General features: G+C 41.7%; 2 protein-coding genes across 6 annotated transcripts; one reads left to right on the forward strand and one right to left on the reverse strand.

Annotated features, from left to right (window-relative positions):
• Positions 1-451: 451 nt before the first annotated feature.
• On the forward strand, positions 452-7,747 carry nxpe3 (neurexophilin and PC-esterase domain family, member 3). 4 transcript variants are annotated; one of them, XM_071477272.1, is made up of 7 exons: positions 766-957; positions 1,417-1,617; positions 2,422-2,827; positions 3,074-3,203; positions 3,354-3,424; positions 3,536-3,757; positions 3,857-7,747. In XM_071477272.1, exons 2-7 carry the CDS (start codon positions 1,525-1,527, stop codon positions 4,414-4,416), a joined length of 1,482 nt encoding a protein of 493 aa, XP_071333373.1. In that variant the 5' UTR covers positions 766-957; positions 1,417-1,524; the 3' UTR covers positions 4,417-7,747. The 4 variants fall into 4 exon arrangements, with proteins under 4 accessions (XP_071333359.1, XP_071333368.1, XP_071333373.1 ...); XM_071477258.1 differs by lacking the exon at positions 766-957 and adding an exon at positions 452-557 and having other exon boundaries at positions 2,422-3,203; XM_071477267.1 differs by lacking the exon at positions 766-957 and adding an exon at positions 564-759 and having other exon boundaries at positions 2,422-3,203.
• A 402-nt stretch (positions 7,748-8,149) lies between these two features.
• On the reverse strand, positions 8,150-20,267 carry me3 (malic enzyme 3, NADP(+)-dependent, mitochondrial). Of its 2 annotated transcripts, none has more exons than XM_071477240.1 (15): positions 20,063-20,267; positions 19,302-19,527; positions 15,878-16,011; positions 15,309-15,458; positions 13,944-14,019; positions 13,664-13,825; positions 13,315-13,418; positions 13,127-13,236; positions 12,587-12,684; positions 12,357-12,470; positions 12,173-12,278; positions 11,450-11,592; positions 10,940-11,113; positions 10,536-10,634; positions 8,150-9,953 (listed from the first exon to the last, which is right to left on the reverse strand). In XM_071477240.1, exons 2-15 carry the CDS (start codon positions 19,524-19,526, stop codon positions 9,792-9,794), a joined length of 1,857 nt encoding a protein of 618 aa, XP_071333341.1. In that variant the 5' UTR covers position 19,527; positions 20,063-20,267; the 3' UTR covers positions 8,150-9,791. The 2 variants fall into 2 exon arrangements, with proteins under 2 accessions (XP_071333341.1, XP_071333331.1); XM_071477230.1 differs by having other exon boundaries at positions 19,302-19,531; positions 20,063-20,266.
• Positions 20,268-20,674: the final 407 nt, after the last annotated feature.

Genomic DNA, 20,674 nt, shown 5'->3' on the forward strand with positions numbered 1-20,674 from the left:
TTATTGAAAACTTAGGGCTGCCATCAGTTTTGCAGTTATACATTTTATGAAATTAATAATTACAGTAATAAGGGTCTTCTCGATTTCTAATGAGCCTTTAACAAAAAAATGATTGGTCACCTTTGACTATAAATGTTATATAGTCAATATGAAGTCATCAGTTATAGGCCTAAATGTTGATGAACATTTATTAATAGATTTTGATTCTTTCCAGAGCCAAAAAGACAAAATATCCTGCTGGAGGCGGATTTTCCTCAATCTGGCAACCCAAAAGCTGTTTTTATTAACTGCATATAACTGATCTATAAGGCATGAATGAATTATTAGTCGCCCATTCAGAAATCCAGTCAGTCATAATTGTCAATTTCATTACTGACCAGCAGAGGACGCAGCAAGCGCGGATGTACACTGAGCCCATAGACCCACCCCTGGCCCTGGGAGCCTTAACCGGGAGGGTCCTCCGGTGTACTCCACCATCCCTGAGTGCCACCCTGCTGCTCCACCCCCCCCCCCCCATCGCCCTCCTCCGACGTGATGCTCATCTGTCGTCGTAATGTGTAAGTATGCGGGCACTGAAGCCGCCTGCGTTAATGTTGGCGGCCGGGAGTCGGTTTGCTTTATTGTCAGTGCGAGAGAAACGCGTCTGAATCTCTGCCCAGGACTGAATATTATTATCCTGCCCTTTCTTTGTTGTTGGCTCTTGCGCCAATGCAGACGTCGATGTGATCGGGGAACCAAGATGGAGATGACATGAGATGAGTAAGCTTTACAGTCTGCAGTGACCCTCTGTAAACCTGTCAAATCTGCTTGTTTCTACACGGAGATGTTTGTAAGCACGGACGGATGCAGGTATCTAAACAACAGACGCTGTAACTCCTACAAGGACCGGTGCATAAATGCAATGATGATAGGCGATGAATCGATGAATCGATGAATCGATCGACAGGAAAAGAATCGGTAACAAGTGACAGATACATTTATAATCGTAAAGCATTTAATGTGCAACATGTACAGGTTCCAGCTGGTCAAATATCAGTGTTTCCTAGTTTTGGTCTTCTCCTTTTTGTCAACGGGGTTTTGACTGTTACACAACAGCACAAGCTGTTTAAATATATCGTGTTGTGTCCTCACCATTTTCACTTCATTTGATTTAAAATAACTATAAACTATGATACCACAATAATAATAAATAATGACGCAGAAAATACAGGCTCAGACAAGTCAACTGCTTTCAAATCATCCAACAGAGGAAGACAAGCTCATGAAGCTCCAAGCTATGGGAAGTTGTTTGGATAAAGTTCTGCATTATCATACATCAGTCGTGAATTTTCTGCCTTTCTCCTCGAAACACGAACCGGGCTGTGTCCTTTTATTGGGTCTGAGTCTGTGCTATTTTCCTGTCTTGCTCTTTGACAGTGTCCATTCGTCAGCAGTGGGCGCTGAGGACAAAGTGATGCCATCATCGCCACGGTGACAGGAGAGAAGGAAGCAGGGCCTGATCATGGGAGACAGAAGGAGGTCACCATGTGCCGAAATCTGACCAAATATGCCCTCGTCTTCCTCTTCCTAGCTCTGTCTGGACTCATCTTTCTGCTGCGCAACATCCACACTGTGGAGGTGAGGAACGGAGTGGGTTGACTTTTAGAGGTGGATATAATGGCCATTTACCATTTCTTTAATCTCCAAACTGCTTTTTAAATATACCGTAGGTTTTGAGGATTTTGAGTTAGAGTTGAGCTTCGCTGTCACGACTGACTTGACACAGTCTTTGATAATATGAGACCAAAATAATTAGCATTCAAAAGGCGGGTGCATTTTGAGAAGAGTTCTTAATTTTTTTTATATATATGTTAAATACAAGGAATTAAAAAATGTAATGAAAGATGAACGCAAATACTCTCAACCGAACCATCCCATAGATCTAAAGAGGTCATGTAGAGATAAAAAGAATGGTTAAACAGATTAGAGAAATATTATCACAAAGTTACAGGAGGACATGACTCGTCGATTTATCATTTAGATGATTTTAAGGTCCTCTCTCTGTGGTAAATGACTACGTTTCCTGGTTGAAATAAAAAAAAAAATAATTAAAAAACTGCACTGCAGGAGAGTATTGATCCCTGGAGAAAAGGATAAAATATTTTGTAAATGTTTTATCCATCTGAAGGAGGATCCATCTCACAATTAGCTTCTGGCATTCTGCCTCTCTATTTATTGGGTTCAATTATTGTTGCAATACTCCACAAGGCCTTTGTCAGTGTGCTAACATTTGTGTTGAATTGTAAGTTATATTCATACTGTCTTGAGGCCATTTATGTATTTTTATCTGTCACAGGCTGATGATGCCGTCTCCTCCAGCATCACTTAACTCTTATTTTCTTGGTATGCTCTTACCAGTCAACTCTCCTTTTTTCTCTTCAGAGCTGGAATTGCCAAACGATTTCAGCCCTCTACCAACTACAGAGCAGGATCCAATCATCCTTCATCCCGGTCAGTCTCCCCACTTTTTATCACAACCGCACCTTCTGCGCTCACCTGGGCCAAAAACCCTCACCCGAAGATGAACTGGAAGAGCGCTACCTGTTGGACTCTATCGCCTGGCCTGGGCCTCCACCTCGCTCTGCACCAATTGCCTTGCGTCAGACAAGCGACCCTGTGCACAGCTTGTTTACCATCCTTCCCACGAAAGGAGGAAGAGAGTGGCATGTGGGCGACCAGCTGGAGGCCCTCGTCCAGATGCATGACTTCCAGGGTCGCCCCAAGCGCTATGGCGGGGATTTCCTTCTGGCCAGACTGCACAGTCCAGAGCTAGGAGCAGGTGTAGCAGGTAAAGTGCTGGACCACAGGAATGGATTTTATTCTGCTGTGTTCCCACTCCTCTGGGTGGGACCTGCACAGGTTGAGATCACGTTGGTGCACTCCAGCGAGGCGGTCGCTGTGCTGCGACGGCTGAGGGAAGAACGTCCCGATCGGGTGTTTTTTAAGAGCCTGTTCCGCTTGGGTTTACTCTCTGAAACTACTGTGTGCAACATGTGCCTGCCCCCTGATCAGCAGCCTCTGTGCAATTACACAGACCTTTACACAGGGGAGCCCTGGTACTGCTACAAGCCGAAGATGCTCAGCTGTGACACCAGAATCAACCATGCCAAAGGAGGCTACCTGAAACACCTCATCACCAACAAGGAGGCATTGCTCTTTCAGAGGTTTGTAGCGTTATTGAAAGAGGGATATATGCTGTTTTAATAAAGGGTTATAAGGTTGGTCTTTTTAAAGGATTTTTTGACAGTAACAAAATTATTGGTCATCATTACCCTTACTCTTTTAAATTAAACTTTTTTGTTTTTTCACTTTAGTGGTGTAAACATCAAAGTTTGCATACATGCTTCAGGACCCGACAGAATCAATGTGCTGCCACCAAGGAAAGGTACAGTACACCTGCAGAGTAACATTTGTAGTTTGTTTGTTATTTTACAGTTTGTGCATGCTTTGATTTATTCCGCTTAATTAATGTTATGTTCCACATTTCTTACCTCAGATAAAGTAGAGGTAGAAAGCAGCAGTATAAAACCAGAACCTGTTGAGCTAGCCCCATCTGGATATTACTACGCGGACTCGTGGAGGGCGTTAGGTGGCTTTACAATGCGCCAGTTCAATGAGTCATCTGCCATCACTCAGTGTTTGAAGAACAAGGTGATCAACATGTACGGAGACTCCACCGTCAGGCAGTGGTTCGAGTACCTCATTGCCTTTGTACCAGGTGAGGGTTGTCTTCTTGTCTCATCTTTGATGTTTGTACTCTGCTATTTGCTTTCTGCATCCTACCCACTGGATCTTCCATTTATTCCACTCTCCCCAGAATTAAAGGAGTTCAACCTCCACAGTCCTAAAAACGTTGGGCCTTTCATGGCAGTGGACAGCACTCATAATATTCTCCTGAAGTACCGCTGCCATGGTCCGCCCATCCGATTCTCCACCGTCATGTCCAGCGAGTTGAGGTACATTTCAAATGAGCTGGATGGCCTTCCTGGGGGGCCCAACACCGTTGTGGTCCTCAGCATCTGGGCCCATTTCAGCACCTTTCCTGTGGAGGTATACATACGACGACTACGTCACATTCGGCGGGCAGTGTTACGACTTCTGGACCGGGCGCCGGGGACGCTTGTTGTGATCCGTTCAGCCAACCTCCAAGCCTTGGAACAAGAGGTGAGCCTGTACAACAGCGACTGGTACTCCCTGCAGCTGGATGATGTGCTCAGGGCCATGTTCAAGGGAATGAGCGTTCTGCTGGTGGATGCCTGGCAAATGACTTTAGCACACCACCTCCCCCATGCCCTCCATCCACCCCAAGTCATCGTCAAGAACATGATAGACATGCTTCTGTCTTACGTTTGCGCAGAGAAGAAAAAGAGCCAGTAGAAATAGAAGCACAGAGACAAACCACCAATCAGCTCTTCAAATCCAAACACTTACTTACTTGTTTGGCGTTTCTGATGCTACATACCCTTTAAATACTTTAAATACCACCTTTACTGAAGGATTGACCAAACTGCTTTTACTGATCTCTGTTTAGATGCCTGTTATATTTACTTTTTATCCCCATAAAACGTTTTTTTTTTTTGGGAATACCAAAGACCTTGGTAACAAAAAGAGATGGTAACAATCAACATGCCAAAGTGTTTTTTTTGTGTGTGTGTGTTTGTGTCTATGCAGCGCTTTTACTTAAACCTGCAGTGTGGAGCTTTTGTCGGCCCCCTCTGGCAGTGAGTGTAATGACACCGCAGCGCTCTCCAACAAAAAAAAGCCACAGCAATGTAATGTGCGTTTTTCCTCACCACTTTCTTTTTTAGACTACAATCCCTCCTCTGAATGACAGGTTTCTTTTTTATCTGGAGCAGCAGGAACTTTTCTCTGATGTTTTCCCACCATTACTCCCTGTTGCTGTAGCCTGCACCGTCCCTGTTGCTAAGGTTGCTCCCATCTTCAGCTCTGGCAAACCAATCGTTACTGGTCGCTCGTGTATCAGTGTGAAAATGTCACTACAGACACCAGATTTAAAACGCAGTTAAACTGCAGAGACAAATACTGAGAGATTTACGTGGCACTGAGTGGCTGAATCAGCATTGTTTGAACTTAATGGCAAGGGCTTGAATGTAACAGACTAATTTATTTGTAAAAGTCCTGCGCTCTAGCTTTAAGTTGCCCATGCTCGGTGATGGTAGCCTTTCAAGATTGCAGTTTGAGCTTTGTTTTTCTTTCTATATTTGTTGGTTAGCTTTCCCAGAGGCTAAGCCTCATTGAGTTCTTGTTTCAAAGATTTTTCTCAGGCTGTTCATTGATAAAATGTGTTTTTATGTTCTGAGCCATGTTACAATATGCTGACCATCTGTGTAAAATAACATTTTGCAATGTTTTTCAAACTACACACTGTTACATATGTTTACTGTGTTTGATATCATGGCCCTGTTATATTTATATAACTCATTATAAGAAACAAAGGTTTACGATACAGCCATGGAACAAACATTAGGACAGCTTAAAATTTACAATTTTCCTGTTGTCTAAAAAATATATATAACATGTTTATTTAAAAGACAAAACCTGCACAGTTACAGTCATCTCTTTTAGTAACCACCAGCTTATGCCCTCTTTACTGATTTTGTCCGTCCATGTTGTTTTAGTTGACTTGTTATCTGATGATTTCTCTAACCGACAGAAGGTTCACACATCAAGTTAAACATTGGGAGTGGTGTATGTACTTTCCCCTGATGAGGCTTGACCTCTAATGACTCTTTTGTATTAATATTTAACTTTGTATCAGATAAATCATCTATATCCCATGTGTTTTATATTGGCATTTGAGGGTCAGTCTAACATGATCAGATACTGTACGTTGCCACATGTTCTTCATAGAAAGTCGATTGGAGAAGAGAGGTCTGTGTGGTAAAAAGATAATGTGCCTATTTTGTATCTGATTCTGTTTGTCCCTGACAGTGATCCGAGCCAGAGTAATGAGTCATGTTTTATAATATCTGATTTGCTGACATGTATTTTCTGTGGTTTTGCTTTGCTAACATTGTTAAAAGGATCAGTTCTTGACTGTGTAGCCTGGAGGCCATAGTCATGTGCTCACTTTCAGACCAAGCAGTAAAAGGAGGCTTGAGCAGGACCTGGGAAATATGTCTGTAGGATATTAATATCACAATATGATATTAATATCATCAGGATTTTGATCATCATAAGCTGATCAGTCTCAGTGACTCCTGTTTCATCATGTGCATTGAGTTGAAATTCATTTTAATGTTACATATATTTAAGGTAAATATTTTGTTGAGATTAATGTCTGTTTCTAAAGAGGCCTGGTCATTAAAACCCTGGTACAACAATAGATTCAAAAACAAAAACAGGTGAAAACAGCTGTCAGTGTGAAAAATCATGGCATTATTTTCTTGTCTACCTTTAAATATCACTAATCTTTGTCACGTAATTGTTATCCAGGTGATGGGTAAATACACACGAAATTATTGTGGCATGGATTTTCAGTCATATTACCCAGCTCTGAAGTTTGAGCAAACATGGTAACGTCATATCTCCCATGGTGAAGGGTGGACTGTATTGCACGTCAGCTGCTGCTCAGATGGAGCGGCTGCAGCTCTCAATCACATTTTGTATCTGATTTTAATGCTGAATCAGTGCTGAGTAGGAAATCATATGGAAATTTTTATTTAAAAAAGATATTAAAGGAGACATTATGCAAAAGCACAATTATTGCATTTTATGTGTTTGCTTTCAGTCTGTGAAAGTATAGAGGAAGAATTTCATGATTTTTTTGTATCTAAAAGTCTGAGAAACATGAAAATATAGCAAAAGGAATATAGTTGAACAGTTGGTTAACAGATGTTTTTTAGACATTTGTTCATATTTGTTGATATAGCTCTAAGTCCTGCCAGGTCCCTTACTATGATATTCTTCTGATCTACATGTGTAGTGTGCTGGCCTGCACCATTCACCTTTACCTTTATTATATCAGTGGCAGTTGTGGTCAGTGACTTACCTGCTTAGTAGTGTTGTCAAAAAGCCAAGAAATGCTTTGCAGATGAATCAAAAAACTGTTGATGCATTTAAGTCTTTGATAATGAAGCATCGCAAGTCAAGTGAAAGTTTACTTAAAGTGTATTATCACACAAGAGTGCCTCAACACATAAAGAAAGCAATATGTCTGTATAACAATGTCATAATAATAACATTACAAATATCGTGAATGTGCTGTTATGACAGACTCCACCTGGATTTGCTCCAGCTCAGCCACTAAGCCACAAATGAGGTCGATGTTTTAATAAATCTCAAAGATGTTGAGGGTGAGACCTTCCACACCACACTCAAGACAAAAAAAAGAAAGAATTGTTCACTGGGGCATTGTGTTGAACATGAATGAGCCTTCCCCAAAGTTGAAAGTGCACTATATCATGTGCTGTAGCAAAGCATGAAACACAGCCTCAGGCCTGAATAACATAAGAGGTGGGGTATATTCAGAAGACCTGCAACAGTTGACTGAAAGCTGTTCCGATGTTACCAGTTAAATACAGTGTTTGACTTGACAGTAATTTTAAGTGTCAATGCAAAGAGGATTCAAAAGACTGCTTTGCATGAAAGTGTAAAGATCAGAATATCAGATTTCTTTTCCTATTGAAAACAAATTCATGACACTGGTATATTTTGTCACAACCATAATAAAATTGTTTGTCTCTTGGTCAGGTGGCATTCATATTTTCATACAAACTTTGACAGAATTAACAGGAAAGCTTGACACCGGCTGAATTCCCAAAATATCAGTTTCTGTTGCCGCTTCCTTCTGTTGTTGTTCTTCCTGTTAGACTGCACACTGGTGACAGAAACAACTGAATCATATGTCCAGGCCATGTCGGAACAGGCCTACATTTCAATAGCAATAACATCTTGATTCCACCTGCTGACAGTTACACACGATGACACTTTTTAGGGTCAGTTACACAACACAACTATAACAACTATAAGTGCGTCAGCCTCAAGAAATAATAAAATGAAATTGTGTATTAATCACTATAGTGCTGAGGTTTTGGATTCATGAAGATGTAAAACAGTCATTGAAAAATGATAAACTGCAATAAATCACTCATTTTTATAACAATTTTATTTAAAAAGTTTCATCTTCCCTTTGAAAACAAGCATCTCTCTCAGTACTAAAGCTTGCTGAGCATCATGTTCTCTACGAGTAAAAGATAAGATACAGGTCATCAGTAACTTTGGCAAAAACACAACGGGCAGAGCTCTGTACAAAACTAAAGCAAAACACACCACTGTATACAAAAAAAACACATCCTGATGGTCACATTCAATTCCTAACAACATGTACTCAAAAAAACAGCAACGCCTCTCATCAAGAATAACTGATTCAGAGACGGTGAAACAGAAATACAGGCTGATCCTAGAGTGTTTTCAGACCAGTGTGCAGGCTACAACTTGTGCGCACGTTGACAGGAGTGTAAAATATGAAGCAGCAGCTGCGGGGATGAGCCAGATTTCTGCTACCTCCCGAATAAATTCAGAGGTTTTAACTCATAATCTGGAGTAGTGATGTCCTGAGGTCACACAGGAAGAGGCACTAATAGTTTTAGATTTTTCTTTTTTTTTTTTTTGTCTAAGCTTCAAAATGGGTACTCTGTTCATTTGTGTCAAGATAAGAGAAAGCATTGTGCGTTATTGTGAACCGCTTCTATGTTCTCATGCGCCTGCTCAAATTCATCTCTCAAAGGCAGGTTCTCAGTGACTGCACTCATCAGATCTTAGCTGAAATCCAGTGAAAGACGTGCAGTTCAAGTTGTAGAGTCATAGAGGACATGCTTATGATTTTTGATATGCTGTTGTGCAGATATAAAATGTTTTTCTCAATCAGACCTTCAGAGAAATGATAAAACAATTACAGCAATGGAAAATTAAAGAACATCTTGTACATGAAAGGCTGACACAGGGAATCCTCAACATATACAGTGTTCTGCAGTGTTTGGTTGGCTTCTTATTGGGCATCTAAGTCAATGAGCACTGTGTGCTACATGTTGAAGTGAACAGACCAGGGACACACTGACATTTATAGAAAAAAAAAAAAAGAAACTATTGAAAAGGCGAGAATCATTGGCAAAGTTTCTGTGCAGAACCTGGATGCGACACCATGGCAGCACATTAAAGGGGACCTACTATGCTCATTTCCAGCTCTATGGTTTTATTCTGGGACTCTGATTCAGTTATCAGGTCAAACCTCAGCCTACTTTCTTATGATTGCCAGAACATCTGGAAGCCTCATCCTCTTACAGTGGTGGAGGTTTTGAACTCAAACTGTAAATGAGTACCTATAACTAAGTAGCATAGCTGTTTGGAAATGGCAACAACTTCTCAAATCCATCCACACATGTTCGAGCCAGAATCTGATCCTGAATATGCGAATTGTTAGCACGAACATCTGAAGCAACAAAGAGTCTCTGTTCAGTCTGTATTACACTCATTATCTGCTTAGTGTGTAATATAATGGGGGATTTAGTCTTTCATTTACAATCCCTGTATAATATTTTATGGACAATGTCTTCTACTACTACTCAAGTCGACCACTCTGGGAGAACGATGACCGTATACAGACATTCATGAGGAGCTGATGTTTAATATCAACACTAAACATTGGAGCATTTTATATATATATGAAACAGTTAATAAGGAAAAGCATAATAGGTCCCCTTTCAGTTTAGACAGAAACAAGAAGGTCAGGATCACACGTCCTGGACATGCATGGCCTCCTGTGGCCAGCTGTATGTGTCCAGAGTGAAGGAGTCGTAATCAGGACTGTAGACATGGGACAGGACAAATGCCTCCTTGTCTTTAGGCTCCGGGTACAGCGAAGCAATGTTGTGTTTGTATGCATAGTTGACAATCTGGCAGAGAAAGAAAAGTGGTAAAGCATACTGTATATGTTGAGTGACTGACTGACAAGACATTAATGAGATGAACGATACAGTCAGACATTCAAGGGTCCGTTTTACTCAACTACGGCGCACACTGTATTACACCGCAGCCTGCAGGTCAACTGAGTGAATCAGAAAGAGCATAACTTCACTTTGTTTTGACGGGAAGATAAAGCCCTGAAAATATTATAAATTAAGTGTTAATTTAAACAGATGTTGGACTGTTTCGGTTGGCATCTTTTAAAAGTGTCTAAACACGTTTTTTCTGCTGTCCCTGTGCACAGTAGCACATCGCTCGCTGCTTTCGCTTTCTTCTCTAAACTGGCAGCGCGCTGATCTGAATCTACTGCAGGTAACACACAGACTATGCATTACAACCTCACACAACCCCACGTCAAATAACCCCAACTATCACGTTAAAACCCAGTGTTTAGTTCATCATTCCACAACATTGGATTTTTGTCTGATCGTGCCATATATAATATACCCCCCATTATATTTTGTATGTGTGACTGACATTGTAAATGTGAGAAGTGAGGAGAAAACACCTACCTTCACTGCAATCTTGAAGGACACCTCTCTTATGGTGTTCAGGGGAGGATAAAGTCTTCCCTCAGCCAGGTGCTCCTCTGTCACCATGTCAGCTATTGCCTGAGAGAGACAGACAGAACATATAAGGTTGATTTGTAGAAGAAAAGTGCAGTACAGACTGAGAAAGAGGGGAAAAGCAGCACTGAGATGGAGATTAAACTGAAGTGTACCTGAAAACAGTGTAAGAAGGGTGCAAGTGGAGGGAAATACTTGTTACCAGCTGTTCAAACAGTATTAATCATATTGGTCAACTGGTGTCATTTGTCTAGTTTCAGAATTAATATCCTCATGAATATATGTGTGCATGCAGGACATTGCAACGGAACACTCCTTTCATACATAAATTAGTAACTGTGCTAACGTACCTCTGCTGTGGTGAGGAAGATGTCATCAGATATGTGGCGCACTCCGCAGGCTATAACACCCAACGCCACTCCAGGGAAGACGTAGGCGTTGTTTCCCTGCCCGGGGTAGAAGGTGCGTCCATCAGCCAGCGTCACCTTGTTAAATGGACTTCCACTGGCAAAAATGCCCCGACCCTGATCACAGAAAAGAGGAGGAAGGGAGAGAGTTTTTCAAGGTCACTTTTTACATTTAATGTTTTTTTGAGAATTCTTACTGAGTCTCAAAATGTCTTGTCACTTGTTAACCAGGCCTTGTTGTCAAATTTCCTGATGTGCTGGTGTGTAAACCCCCAAAAATCAATTCTGGCCATATCTGCCAAATGAAAGGGACTACAACAGGTTTATATATGGGATAGTTTTCAATGTACCCGGGTGACAAACAAAATAACTCAACTGTGTACCTGAATTTAAATCAATAACAAATATATCTATAATCTGCATGTACCCCACTTTAGTGAGGCAGTGCATTACCTCTGTGAGGTTGTAGCACTGCTCTGCTGTGCACTCCGCCTTGCTGGTAGGATTACTCAGGGCAAAGATGATTGGCCTCTCATTGAAGGACGCCATGTCTTTGATAATCTTCTCTGTAAATGCTCCTCCAATAGCAGCCACGCCTTCATGTTCAGGACACAGTACAGAGGGAGAATCCAACAGAAGTGACTTAACTTAAACAAGCTCCAATGAGACAATGTGAACAATGGTGTCATTTGTAGGATTCACAACAAATGGGTCATTTATTACCAAGCTGCACTTAAAATTACGATCTCTACATTGTAGTTTAGAAACTGGATCTGTTTCTAATTTCAATTATTTTCTAATGATTTAATCTTTTAGTTCATCATACATGCATTGTATGAATTTTAGACCCATGAATATGATGCAATCTTTGTGAAATTTTGAGGCATTAAATTAAACATACAGAGGGAATTAGTTGATTTATGGCAAATTACCAAGTTGTTATTTTGCTGAGCAAAGCTGGAGGGAAAGAAATTCACCTTTAGAAGGTTTCTCTGTTTTTCCACAACTGGTCACCGTAAATGGATGAGAAACAATGTGGGTTATGAAGGGGTTTTATATATGACATTGAAAACAACAACGTTCTGGGAGGGATATTTCAGGATGTTTGGTGCTACAGTGTCTGAAGGAAACCCCACACTTATCTCTTGTACATGCTTTACATCCAGGTGAACCCACCTATGATAGCCGTGGGTTTGATGGTTTGCACAACCTCCTCCAGGGTCTTCAGGTGCGGGTGCTCGTGAGCAAACTCCTCCTTCTCGTGGTTCAGGTGGCTCCTTCCCTAAAAGTTGTGTAACATGTCTTTAATTCAAAACTCCACATGATGGAGTGGACTGGAGAAGTGAGAGACAGACATTACCTTCACAATGAGACCTTTCGAGTCCACCATCCAGATCCTCTTGGCGGCTTCTTCTCTAGATACACCCTCTTTGGCCATGGCCATTATAATCAGATGAGCAATACCCAGAGCAGCCTGGTAGAAAAAAAGAAGAAAAAAACTCATTTGGATTTTGAGGCACTCACTCTTGGGGATTAAGGACAGCTATTTTTATTTTGAAACAGATTAAAATCCTGGTGATTACATCTCACCTCGCCTGCTCCCTGGAAAACAAAAGTGTGGTCTAACAGTTTGTTCTTGGTGATCTTCAAAGCAGCTAAGATGCCAGCAACAGCTACTGAGGCGGTGCCTGAAAGAAAAAGAAAACAATTTTGTTGATTCACTGAAACAGCAGGTTTTAAATGGTAAGAAAGTAATTTAAATCATTTTTGGCTTGTAACCTTGTAAAGTGAAAATTTGCCTTCACAGAAAGCAGAAATACTTTTAGTAGAAATACATCCTATTTTTTGGCTTTCCTTTACTGTTAAACATGACACAACTTTTACATTTTAATCTGGCGACCCCTTGTGGGGACCCTGATGTACTTGCTTATGTTTTAATATTCCTCCTGTGAACGGTGGAAATACTGGAAAACAAGAGGTCATGGGGACGTTTGGATGTTAAAAGTATCTTGTATTTCTGTTAACACAACAACTAATATATATATATATATATATATATATATATATATATATATATATATATATATATTAGCTATAGTTATGGGAACCAGCTGCCCTGCAGTATAGTACCTTGGATGTCGTCATTGAAGGTACAGTATCGATTCCTGTATTTGTTGAGGATGCGAAAGGCGTTGCTGTTGGCGAAATCCTCAAACTGAATCAGACAGTTCATCCCGTACCTGCAGGGCGACAGTGACCCGTCAGATTGGATCACCTGCACGTCTTTTATGTCATCTGTCAGTTATGTTTCCACTCACTTGTCTGTCACGGCCTGCATGAACTCATCGATCAGCTCGTCGTACTCCTTTCCTCGGATTCTCTTGTGCTTCAGTCCGATGTACAAGGGGTCGTCGAGCAGCGTCTGGACCAAAAATAATACAGTTAATCAGTAAATCAATATAAGACAACTTGCAGTTACCCTTATGTTGCAGTTTTGGAACTGATGATATGATCTATGAATCAGTAAATGATTAAAAAGTCACATCAGTAACTCTCTAAACTTGTCTGATATCGAATCTACGACGACTGATAAGAGGCAGATATTAAGTGTTGCACCAGCTCCTATAAACCTGACTCCAGCCCTCCTGCAGCTCACCTCGTACTCACCTGGTTGTCAGTGCCAACGTCCAGCAGCACTGGGAGACACTGCTGCGGCCGAACACCTCCACAGGCTGTGTAGAGCGCCAGTTTCCCAACAGGTATCCCCATCCCATAGCTGCCCAGGTCACCCAGGCCGAGGATACGCTCCCCGTCTGTCACCACGATGGCCTAACAGACACAAACGCACATCAGCATTATAACGACGCATCAGTAACTTCTCAGGAACAGGCAGCGGTGCATGTTTGTGTGTGTGTGTCTGTGTGTGTGAGTGGAGAGAGGGACATACCTTTATGTCTTCTTCTGGCCAGGAGTTGAGCATGGTGGCAATGTGGCCTCTATCATGGATGGTGATGAAGAGTCCTCTATAAACAAGTGGATTATAATGATAAGACATCAGTGCTGGTGGTGCCGTGCAGCCAAGATTAAAGGTCTGATTGCTTTGATTATGCAGTTTCTTAGATTAGCCTCTTATCTGCCACTGGCTTTCATTCACTCCACAAACAATGGTCAGAGATCTGAAACTTCCCTGAGGCAAATAATCCATCACACTTGGTTCTTGGAGCACCTTCAATTTGTGTCACAGTAACATAATTATCGCTTCATTAGTGTCCCACACTGGGGCCTTCAGTGACAGACAGACCCGACACTTCACTGCCAAACAGGAAACACTTATAAAGCAAAAATCTTATGACAACACCGGCGTCTCTGATGCTGAACTGTTCTTGAAAGTACAGAACACAAGGAGACAAGGAAAAATACTGCAACAATGTTCAACTGTTCACGACTGTGTCACACTGGTTATGTGTGATCACTTGAGGCCACCATAGTCTTTAACTGTTGAGGCCATGTCTGATGAAAGTCACATGAAAACCTCATAATTCTCTTTTTTTGGTTTTCAGGGAGTGCTGTGGCTGTTGTTTGGCCATTTATACAATAATATAACTGTATAACAAATGGCACTATTTTGGACACTATGGGCAAATCAAGTTTGTTAATACAGCACATTTCATTCACAAAAGCAATTCAAAGTGTTTTACATTACATCAAAAATTATAATTTTGCATTACATTAAAAGTGATAAAAGGAAAAGAACACAGTATACAACACTAAAATTAACACAAATTAATAGGATAGAAACAAACATACAGGAATTCATTCAACCATATTAACAGCAACTACTCAATCAAAATTACATTTTGGAACATTAAAATAAACTACTTAAAATAAAATAACCTTACAAGAAAAAGGAATAAGGATTTTTTAAATGGATTTATCTTTTTTTGTTTGTTTGTTTTGTTTTGTGAGGTGTCATCACAGCCCTCACACTGCTGTTAAGTATTTTTTCAGCTATGAGCAGCTCCTCCATTTCTGTTTATTGTTGCATTGTCAAACAATAGTGTCCTCAACACATTAAAAACATTATTCCACCCTCTTTACTAGGCATGCTGGCCATTCTGAAGAGTACTTCATTTTATTTTTTTTCACAGTGTGACAGTAGAAGGCGGGAATGCTTGGTCTATAAAATTTGTTGCTCGTGGACCTGCACATGAAAAAACAGTCCTTTGCATATGAAGAGAACAAGAAGAGTTTGACCAACTGTATGCCTCAACAATAAGTGCTGCGTACATTAAACTCCACTGTAAACTCTCACCGTGGTCTCCTGAAGGCCAGTCCGTATTGTTGGCATGCCAAACCGACAGTGGGGGTATACACGATGGGCATGAACTCCTCGATGTCGGAGGTCAACAAACGGTAGAACAGCTTCTCGTTCCTGTCCTGTAGCGTCATCAACAGGATGTACCTGAGACAGAGACAGAGAAATCACTGAGACCTGACACCTGTTTGAGAAACCTGATCCTCCCTGATTTAAATCAACTGTAGGTTCACTGTAAATATTTCTGCATAAATAGCATCTATCTAGAGGGGCAGCTGCATTAGAAACAAAAGAAGTGCATGACCATGTTCTTTCATTGGCTACCTTTCAGTTTTTGTATTCATCAAAATTCTTTAAATTGTTTTTAAAGCACTTTTTGCTCTTGCATCAGCCTACTTGTCTGACATTATTGCCATGTATGAACCAGGTCATGTGACTTATTCCAAAGTGTAGGGCGAGAGCTTTTGGTGGTGAGGCAGGTTTTAGTTTTTTTTTTTGCTCAGCGTCATTGGAGCCCAGCTACAGATGTTAAATGAGCAGCGTGATGTCTGAGTCTGTTCTCTTACTTGTCAAGGGGGTTAGTGCGTGTTTCATAGCTCTTCATGACGCGCAGGACTTGCACATCCTGGGAGAGGAAGCAGGGGGGCAGCAGGCCATGGATGCCCAGTTGTAAGCGCTCCTCAAGGGTGAATGCCATTCCCTGCACGGTGGAAGAAGAGCGGTTATGCAACACTGTGATCATGGAACATAGTTTGGGTGAAGTCCACAAACTAAATAAGAAATCACACAATCCAGACCACAGTGACTCATGTGTTCAATTGTGACTCATAACTACAACACAAATGGTTCTTTTTATAACATTTTTTTTTTTACAAATTATGAATTACTTGTTTTTGTATGGAAACACTGGTGAAGTAAAACAAAATATGGCCACACTGAAAAGTCCTACAGTGTTCTGATCACTGAGACCAGTGAATAACCACTATCGACCAAGCATTTTTTCGGGTAAGCTGTCTTGTACCCCTCTGCTGTCTGATTATGGTTAGTGCTGGTGCTCCTGTCTCGCTGTTGGCAGGCTTTCCACAGAGTGATCGGAGGGGAGTGTGCGCTTTAATCTATTTATTCTGCCCAATAGTGTGGGAGCCTGAACTCACTCCCCAGTCAGCTCGACTTCTCTTTCCTCCTCTCTGCTTTATCACTCTCTATGCTTCCTTGATTCATGCACACCAGAGGAAACACTGACCTACATGGGGAATGAACTGGCCTTCTAAGGTCAGTTTGTTTTACTGTGGGTCCGTGTATTTTCTGAACACACCCATATCCTGGTGAATTAGTCATACTGGCAGAGTCGAGAGTGAAATGTGATACTGCATTTGATATTTGGTTACCAATAGCACCCTCAGCTTACTATCATTACGTCTGCTGTTGCCTACTGTGCCTCCACATAGAAGAGTATTCTGATGATAGATGCTGAACAGCTGAACGACACTGCACAGCTCTAGGCTGCATACTGTATAGCAGCATTTACTGTAGCTGCACTCAACAATAGCCTGCACAACACAAGGTCTGCCTGCCAGAGGTCATTAAAAGGAGATACTCTGATACACTGATGCCTAAAATACCAAACAGAGAGAGACAAAGTCCATGTGGAGGGCAATTAAAAAAAGATAAACCATCAATGTGGATGGAAAACTTTTCACACGCAGGCAGCGTTAACAAATACTGTATATCCACATCACGGACAGACTATAAAGCAATGGGCACAAACATGTAAAAGCCTTGTAGCCTTTGTACTGTTGTTTTCTGTGTACTTATTTTGTTTCTTTGTAGTCACTTTGTGTGTGTTTGTAGTTGGTTGACTGACTTTCCAACAAGATAAACAGTCACTTCATACACGGGCTCTGGTCCAGGGGCTCCATGATTTCTTGGGCCCCGGGGCCTGTGCCCAGTAGGCCTTTTCAGTAATCCCTCCATGATCCACATTACTAACACTAACATTACGGAGTTAACAGAGTTAACCTAAACCTATTAGAGTGAGCATGTTAAGAAGCACTAAAGTAAATCCATTAAGGTGATACTGACCAGCAGCTGTATCTAACACACTATCTGTCAAGACACAGGATGAAGGGAGGGAGGGAAACAAAATGTGGCTGGGAGAGGTATAAACCTTTGTAATGACTCCAATTCAAACCTTATCATGGATTACTAAAATGTGATAACATAATAGGATTCATTTTTATGATTATGAGCTTCTTTTATACAGTATATATATATTAGTGACATTCCTGGAATCAGTTTGAGGTGCCTTTAAGGTGCCGAAGTGCTCTGCTTGTGAAAATGTGGGTGCAAGAATGCATTAGGTAATACACGAACCAAAGTATGTGAAATGTTAAAAGACAAAAAGCTTGAGCTACTGCATCACTCACACAGTATGAAAATATATAAAAATACAGCTGAAGGTTGTTTAACTTAGGATTTAATAAAACGTTAAGGCATACTCCTAATGTGAAAACCACCATTTCAATATTTTTACTCTTTACCAAAAAGTAAGGATCCACTTCCTGATTGCTTGCACTGACCTGACCTGTGAGTAAGCTTTAACTGCTGACTGGGCATCAACAGGGGAAGGAACTGTGGCCGACCTCCTATCAGCCGAAATCAAAGCAATAAACTCAGCTGAAGCTTCAGTTTCTGTCCTTCTGTCCTCGCAGAACAGCCAGGCAACTGTAGGATCTTTCGGAGAAGCATTTTTTTCCATCCAACCCCAAAAATACTATTATTTCCAATACTGTGACTGTAAAAGCATCAACATTCTGTGGTTATGCAGTGCTATTGTCATTCTATGATCTAAGTATGGTTTGGAGAATATAAATAATGAAATAGGTTAAGACTATCTTAGAAGAGAACTAGGCCATCAAATCACTTTAAGTCTATATGATGGTATTTCTTATGCTTTACTGAGACTGAGAGAGAGGAAAGAAACCTTAGAGGAATCTATGGGGAGACCATTCATAGCTCCGGCCACTCGACTATCTCACTTTAGATAGGAGCTGTGAGATTCACGTGGCACCCCTGTGCGGCATAAATGTGGTACTTATATGGTATCCTCTGTTTATATATGTTCCACCACCACCATAGCACATGGCATGAGGGGCATCATGTTGTATGTAGACAGAGTCATGTGATGCAGCGCAGGTTCAGGTGTGTTCAGCAAAGACAAGAATGTAGAGTGTTGCATTTATTAAAGAACACATTCAATAGCCTACTTATGTTATATGTAAAACATAATTACTATTAGTGCATGATTGTTTTGTTTTCAGTAGTTACTATGTATACTTTCTTATACGTGTTTTGTTGCAGCATTGTGCACAGTCCATTACTGTCTTCATTACCCCTGTACATGTGGTGTGTGGTGAAACTAAACTCATGTAAAACTCCCAACATTACCCACATAATCCACCACCAGTATTATGACATGGAAAACGAAGTAAGCCTGGAAAGGCTAGTTTGAATTTTTATGTTTTTATTTTCTCAGTGTCTTCTGTTGTTGTCGTCATTGTCGTGTGGCCATTATTTGTTGGACCAGTGTTGCTACAGGGTGTGAGCACACCTGTATAGGAAGGTTGTAAAATATGAATTTATGATAAATATGTGACAATAAAATATGTGAAGGAAATATTCATTAGTTGTTGCTCTAAAATGCAAAGTCTTATTTACACAAGAAAAATATAAATATCTGCTGCCCAATATTCATATATGAATACAGCACAGCATCTTGTCCTTACATGTATATTACCAGTGAGCTCACACCCTCACCTTTACCTGAGGGAGATCTTTTATGGTTGAAACCTCATGTAGACTAAAAAAAAAAATAACTGGAACTCATCCTTTTGTGTAGACGTTTGCATACAAGAACTTGAAGTTAAATGCATTTATGGTTATGCCTCCAGGTGATTATCAGAGAGGTAGCAGACACACAGGAGAGCTCACCTTGTTGAGGTGTGGGTTTCTGGTGATGTCGAAGCCCCGCTTCTTGGTGCTGACGCTGCCCTTGCGGCTCGTCCCGGAGTGGCAGACCCGCACAGCCTGGAAGGAGGCCCGGTCTGTCGGCAGGATTCCCGCAGGGTGACCCGGGGAACCTGCGAAGACCCTCATCCCGCCCGCTGCCGTGCGCCTGCACAGAGACAGGGCGGCTCTTCCTGGGAGGGAGTTCATGCTGCCTGCGGCAAACCAGGGAGCAAACCACAACAAACTCATCACCGTGCTGAAGTCACATCCTGCCGGCACAAGCGTTACAAGTCACCTCCCAGCTAAAAAAAAAAAAAAAAAAAATCTTCACACGACCTGGAGCCGTCGGACATACCGTGCATAATATAAAGTCAGCAACCCTGTGCCCTGTAAACAACCTGCTTCAAGAGTAAACCTGAACCCCGGGCTTCAGAGAAGCTGCGTCACCTGGTCGCAGTGGCAGACAACAGGTGCCACGGTCACAGCAGCCATCGATTACAGTGCGGATACAAATTCATAAATACTGTAATAAAGTAGAGAGGATTGGGTTGTGTGGACTAAACCTCCAGCCGATGTGTTAAGTGTCCTCACACAGAAATCCTGCTGTGTGCGGCAACATCACAGCAGCTAGCTACTGTTAGCAGCCGGCAGCTTTTATGATAATTACGTGTTTTCTTTATGGATCAACCGGCGCTGCCGATGCTAGCTAGTTGGCAGCTAATCGTCAGTTAGTCCTCTCCTACCTGAAAACGACGTGAAGCTGCTGTGCGCCCGACTCCAATCTTCATAGGAGGTGCTCCTTTACGCGCTGCTCGTATTCACGACCGCGGTTGTCGGTGGATGTTGTGAAGGATCGACAGCCAACAGCTGATCCCGGATCCTTTGACATTGACGGGATCACTTCCCCCGGTCAGCCCGCCTCTCAGAGCTCCGGAGCCACCAATCACAGAGCAGCGCGGCGGGCCGGGAGGAGGCCCAGCCCCCACCCTCCCCCTCTCCCCGTCCTCACAGAGTAAACACAGGCTCCATCTTCAGCTGAACGTCTGCATTCAAATTCAACAGAGTACTTCTCGTACTGGTGTCAAGTTTTACCACTGTGCCCTTATTTTCATGGCATTTCTGATACCATTCTGCCATTGTTAAGGTTTCAGGGATTAATCCTGTTTCATAACATCCACAGCTGAAAAAAAAAACAACATAACATTTTTCACCTCTTAGTCATGCACTCACTCAAACACTACTGCAACACACAAAAGACAAAAACCCTCTGTACATACACATCAACAGCTTGTGGCTCCCTCTGCTGGATCTACCAGCGTCTCCAGTCACAGACACTGGAAAAGCAGAATATCAGG

The sequence above is a fragment of the Trachinotus anak genome, unplaced genomic scaffold, assembly GCF_046630095.1.
Source record: "Trachinotus anak isolate AG129_WGS33_773 ecotype Australia unplaced genomic scaffold, CSIRO_AGI_Tana_v1 ptg000001l, whole genome shotgun sequence".
NCBI classification, from domain to species: Eukaryota; Metazoa; Chordata; class Actinopteri; order Carangiformes; family Carangidae; genus Trachinotus; species Trachinotus anak.